Here is a 6,000-nt window from a genome sequence, read left to right on the forward strand (position 1 = left end):
ATCCATGAGTTTTATACCTTCAAAAAAATGTTTTGGATCCATTTTTTAAAACTTTTTTATTATGATAAATGTCAAGCTTGCATTAGAAAGTAGAGAATTGAACAAGTAGCACTTATGAACTCACTAGGTAGATTCAGTAATTGTTCACATTTTATCATATTTGCTTATTGTTTCTCTTGCTCTCATTTTTTCTATGCCATTTCAAAGTAAGTTGTAGGCAATGTGAATCTTTACATCTAATTGCTTAATTGCTTAGACCTCCTAAGAATAATGATCTCCTAAGTCACCACAATACTGTTATCACATAGAGAAAATTAGTTGTCCCTGATATATAATATACGGCTTCCCTGGTTAGCTCAGTCAGTAAAGAATCTGCCTGCAATGCAGGAGACAGGGTTGGAAGATCCTTGGATTGGAAGATCCTCTGGAGAAGGAAATGGCAATCTACCCCAATATTCTTGCCTGGGAAATCCCATGGACAGAGGAGCCTGGAGGGCTACTATCTATAGGGTTGCAAAGAGTCAGACATGACTTAGAGACTAAACAACAACAATATGTAGTATACAATCTATTTTTAAGTCTCCCTCATTATTCCCAAAATACTTTATTTACAGTGATTATTTTGGACAAGGATCCAGTCAAGGTTCACTCATTCCAGTAGGTTATCTCTCTAACATTTTGCCAGATTTGCTCTGTGTGTTTGTGTGTGTGTGTGTTTGTCTGTGTTATATGATGAACCATTTGAAGTGCCAGCCCTAAATACTTCAGGTTATAAGGACATTCTCCTATGCAAACACAATGCCAGTATCACACTTAAGAAAACGAACAAGTACCACTTACTACCTAGTATTAGTCACTCAGCCATGTCCAACTCTTGGTGACCCATAGCCTGCTGTCCATGGAATTCTCCAGGCCAGAATACTGGAGTGGGTAGCCATTCCCTTCTCCAGGGGATCTTCCCAACCCAGAGATCAAAACCCGCGTCTCCTGCGTCTACTGCATTGTGGCAGGTTCTTTACCTTCTAAGCCAACTGGGAAGCTACTGCCTACTCAATCCATAATAAAATTTCCCAACTGTCACCAAATTTTCTTTGATAAATTTTTTAAAGAAACTAATGTTGGGCTACATCACTTTCTCCCTATCTTTTTTTCTCTTGATATTTTTTTTGTAAAAGGGGTTGGCCATTTATTATGGGTTGTGCCCCATTCTGATTTGTTTGAGTGCTTTCTTTTAACTTGCTCCTCCATCATCTGTATCCCTAGTAAACTGGAAGTTAGGTATAGATGCTTGGTTAGATTCAGAGTGAACATTTTCAGCAAAAATGTTTTGTATGTGGAGCTGTATATCTGATATTTTATCATTTCTGGAGACATATAACATGTGATTGTTTTTGTCAATTTTAATAGTTTTGTTTTTTTTTAATAGAAAACAAATATTCTTTAAGATCCTTATAGATATTTATTAATTGTCAGAAAGGTTGTTGCTTTGGGACTGATTATTATGTTCTCTTTAAAAAGTCTAATAGTGTTTTAGTACCAGAAAAAAAGTGGAATAGAAATATTCCTTCCTACTACTGGCCCTTAGCCGAAGCAGTATGTGAGGACAGCAAAGACAGGAAATTATTTTTTTCTTTTCATTTATTTTGGTCCTGAATTATGTTTGTTTCTATTTGGCCTTAAAGAAAAAGGTTTATGGGGCTTCTCTTCTCAGACTCATTCTTCTTGCATGTCAGGATAATGTGAGAGTTTAGAGGTGAAATGTCTGGCTCAGTAGTTACTGCTCTTTCAGTCAGTATTCACCCAAGTTCTTACTGTCAGGTGGTCGTTAGTCACTGGAGATGTAGGAGGGAGTAAAAACCAGATAGACTTTACTGTCATTGAGTTTACTTTCTGGCGGGGTGAAATTGGTGTACATAATAAGCAAGTTCATAAGGTCCACTGGTGATAAGACTCTAAGAGCACTAGAAGCAGGGTAGGCATGGAGGGTGGAGGATAGTGAGGCGGGCCAGATGGAGTAAGGAGACGTCATTGACCATGGATTGAATGAAGTGAGAGAGTGACCCCATGCCAAGAGTTGGAGAGGAGCATCCCAGGATAAAGAAAAGCAAGTGCAAAGGGCCGTGAGGTGAGAACATGATGGTTTCTTTTTAGGACAGCAGAATTCAGTGTGGCAGAATGGAATGAGGGAGACCAAGTTGATAGAGAAGAAACTGGCTTTCCTCAGAAACTTTTTGCTGTGCCTGGAGAGTAAGAAATAGTCATTCTGTTATCCAAGCAACAAATACTTAACTGAGAGCTTCTGTGTCCAGCATAAGATGTTAGGCTCTATTTTATGGTATGTTTCTCTAGGCATATAGACCTCTAGTCAGGCTGTGTGAGACAGTATAAATATATTAATGATGTCAGTATGATGTTCGTGGACATTGGTATATTTTTTGTAGGATCTTTGTGCCAGATAGTATCTGACCTATTTTTGTGTCTTTAATAGACAAGTAAAGTGCGACTGTGACATGTGTGTGTTTATTCATGTACAGATGTATGCATGTGTGGCATTCATATATACTCCCCTTTTAGTCATAGAACTATGTATAGAAAGATGAGACTTGAAATTGAAAGATGAGACTTTGCATATGCTTTCTTGGTTGTTCAGTTGTGTGTCAACAACCAGAGGGAAATGAAAATACATTCTTTTTTTTGTTTTTCTTCAAATAAGGGATATAAGAGATGAGAGTCTGAGAAGTACAGCTTTGATTTTTGAAGACTTTACTGTGAAAATGATTGCAAAATTCTTGGAGACCTAAAGCAGAATTTTAAGTAATTTATGGAATGATACTTTTCTTTATTTTAAAGAAACATTCGTTTTGACAGATCAGTTTTGCTGGTAGATCATCACGTAACCTTGTTTGTGACTTGATCTTGCTTTATTAAATAGCCTCAGGAAAACAATTGGAAGATTTAACATCTTTTTTTTGTCCTTTGTAAGAACATTTGCTGCTAAAGGTGCATTTTAGGTGATCCCTTCCCTCTCATCAGAAATGTCTTTTGGCAGAGAAAGACAAATATCAATATCAAAGACAAATATCACCTGTGATATCACTTATATGGGTAATCTAAAGTATCATACAAATGAACATATTGACAAAACAGGAACAGACTCGTGACATAGAAAACAAACTTACGGTTGGTTACCAAAGGGGAAAGAGGTGGGAGGGATAAATTAGGAATTTAGGATTAGTGGATAAAAACTACTATATATAAAGTATATAAACAAATTCCTACCATATAGCACAGGGAACTGTATTCAGTGTATTGTAATGAACTATAATGGAAAAGGGTATGAAAGAAGAGAATATATGTATATAATCTCTTTTTTTAATATATATATATATATAATCCCTGTGCTGTACCTCAGAAACTAACACAACATTGTAAATGAACTATACTCCAATAAAAAATTTAAAAAAAAGAAAGAGAGAAAGGAAATTCCTCTTGGATAAAGCAAATCAGGTAAATAACTGCAAGCCTTGTCCTCTGGGATACACAGTGTGGTGCTGGCTGACCGGTCATGGAGGAGGTACTAGATGAGACTGATCTTCATACATGTCTGTCCTCAGCCTGGGGGTCTGAGAGCCCTAGAAAGCAGCATAGCCCAGTGGTTCAGACTCCAGAGATGGACTCTCCTAAGTTAAATCTCACCCTCCACTAGTCAATCATGCTGAGGCACATCATTAAACTTCTCTGTGCTTCAGTACAGTTGGTTTATAAAGTGGAGATAATAAGCATTCCTGTTATACACTAAAGTGAGGTTTTAAATGAGGTAGTATTTATAAAGTGCTTAGAATGATTCTCCACACAGTCTGAGCAATATTATCAGTATATAGAGAATGGTGGCCTTTCTTATTTTTACATACTTTACTGACCTTTTGTTTCTTTTTTTTTTCCCCATTATATATAGGAGTTTTTATTGAAAAACAAAACCAAAAACAAACACGTGTACTTGAACATCAAAAGTTACTGTTAATCACAGAAACAGACATCTCAAGTTAGTGATTTTAGTGCTTTTCTATGTGTGATAAAATACAAGAGTCTGGGCTCACTGAAATTTTTCCTCTGATGTGAATCTTAGCTACCTAGGGCCAGTGTCCGGTTTTTCTTCATCCTGAATTCCCCTCCGGGTGCACCGTTGTAGGTGGTTGCAGTGGCTGATGCCTTGGTAGTATGACCTTTTGTTTCCAGTCTTTCTCTTTTCAAGGCAATTTAAAGACTTTTATTGGAAGTATAATAATAATGAAGACATGTTCATACATCAGTTATATATATATATACGCACACATATATACACAGTATATGTGGATTTATAGAAATTGAATCATGTAAGAAATCAGTACCCAGATCAAAAAAATAGAATATTATCAAGAGCATGGTAACCTTCCTGGCTTTCGTTTTTGTTCTTCCCCCCCAAAGGTAACCACTTTACTACCATCCTTACTTGTGACAGTATAGATTAATTTTGTCAAGGCTGTGTTCGTATCATTTTTTAAAAACCTGGTTTTACTGAATAAAGTATGTATTTACATGTATGTGAAGCAGCTGTACATTAAAAATTTTTTTTGTAATTTTGTTTTAGGTGTATTGGATCCTCTCGTGTTAGTGTTTCTTGGTTACTCTTTGGCCACGCTTCAGTATTTTCCCGAAGACCTATTGAAGGCAATTTTTAACATCAAATTCTTAGCTAGATTAGATTCTCAACTTGAACGTATGTATCAACAATTTAATTTAATACATTATCACTTATATTTAAATCCAAGTTTCAGCTCTGCCTACCTACTTAAGCATTTAAATGTTCATACTGATTTTTTTTTATTATTGTAGAATATAGAACAGTATAAAATAGAAAATGAAAGATTATTCATAATCTTACCACCAAGTGAAACTGCCATTTTTAATATTTTAGAATGTTTCTTTTATGTCTCCTGACTTCATATATATATGTTGATATATCTATATGTTTTAAGACAAAATTTGAATTATATATATATTGACTTTTGTCTGTTGCCTTTTATCATTGAACTATATTTTGAAAGATTTTCCATGCCATTACATTTTTTTTTGATGTCATTAGTTTGTTTTTTGTTTATAGAATCTGACATTGTCCTCATCTTTGTTTTTAGGATAAGTTGCTAAACGTGGAATATTAGGTCAATGAATATTCTTTGGCAGTATTTTTAAAAATATGGTTTTAACATTCATAATTAGGGAGAACAGCATAGATGTTGGTCCTAATGATCACATTGAGTGTAATAATTTAAAAATATAGAACATGTATAACAAATGAAATGAGTTTATAATATGAAAATAAAAGTTACAGTCATTAATGGGATAAATGAGTGTGAAAAATGAATTGTCTTTGCTGAGTTCAAGTCTATTAATGTATTTTTTAAATTTCAGTTATATATTCGTCTCTAAATATGAAGATCCAATTTCGTCTTATGGAATTAAATAGAGCAGTCTGCTTGGAATGTCCTGAATATCAGATTCCGTGGTTTCATGACCGCTTCTGTCAACAACACTATAATAAAGGTTTGAGTTTTTTTTTGGGTCAGAAAGTAAAGTTTAATTCTAAAGCACATTATTAGGTAGTGCACGGTTTTTATTGTTGAACCTATCATGACACCAGAATTCCAAGAGTGCCATAACTTGTTTAATGGAAACATTTTGTAGATGAAATTTGTGTTATAAAAATTTCTTAATATTTAGGACACTAAACTCTTTTGGGAGAGAGCCAAAGAACTTGTATTGAATTTAATGTCATTGCATATGGTATTATTAGTACAGCAAGGCTCTTGTTGGAAATATTAATCTTTATTTTTAGTTTGTAGATGTGGAATGATTTTCGTTCAAAAACTGATTATTTTAAGTGAACTAACTGTTTTTATTTCATGAAGATTTTGGCAGCATGAATGGAGCACAACAGCAGATTTATAAAATGTTAGCAGAGGT

The 6,000-nt window shown here is 34.6% G+C and overlaps 1 protein-coding gene across 1 annotated transcript in view; it reads left to right on the plus strand.

Annotated features, from left to right (window-relative positions):
* Window positions 1-5,996, plus strand: part of LOC113888817 (FAST kinase domain-containing protein 1, mitochondrial-like) — a gene marked incomplete at its 3' end in the record, with an annotated part of 28,170 nt that extends 22,174 nt beyond the window's left edge. The window contains 3 exon segments of the mRNA XM_027535797.1: window positions 4,628-4,756; window positions 5,449-5,580; window positions 5,946-5,996. Coding sequence (XP_027391598.1) covers window positions 4,628-4,756; window positions 5,449-5,580; window positions 5,946-5,996 — 312 coding nt within the window.
* Between the last annotated feature and the right edge of the window lie 4 nt (window positions 5,997-6,000).

Source organism: Bos indicus x Bos taurus, unplaced genomic scaffold (assembly GCF_003369695.1).
Source record: "Bos indicus x Bos taurus breed Angus x Brahman F1 hybrid unplaced genomic scaffold, Bos_hybrid_MaternalHap_v2.0 tig00002113_arrow_arrow_obj, whole genome shotgun sequence".
NCBI classification, from domain to species: domain Eukaryota; kingdom Metazoa; phylum Chordata; class Mammalia; order Artiodactyla; family Bovidae; genus Bos; species Bos indicus x Bos taurus.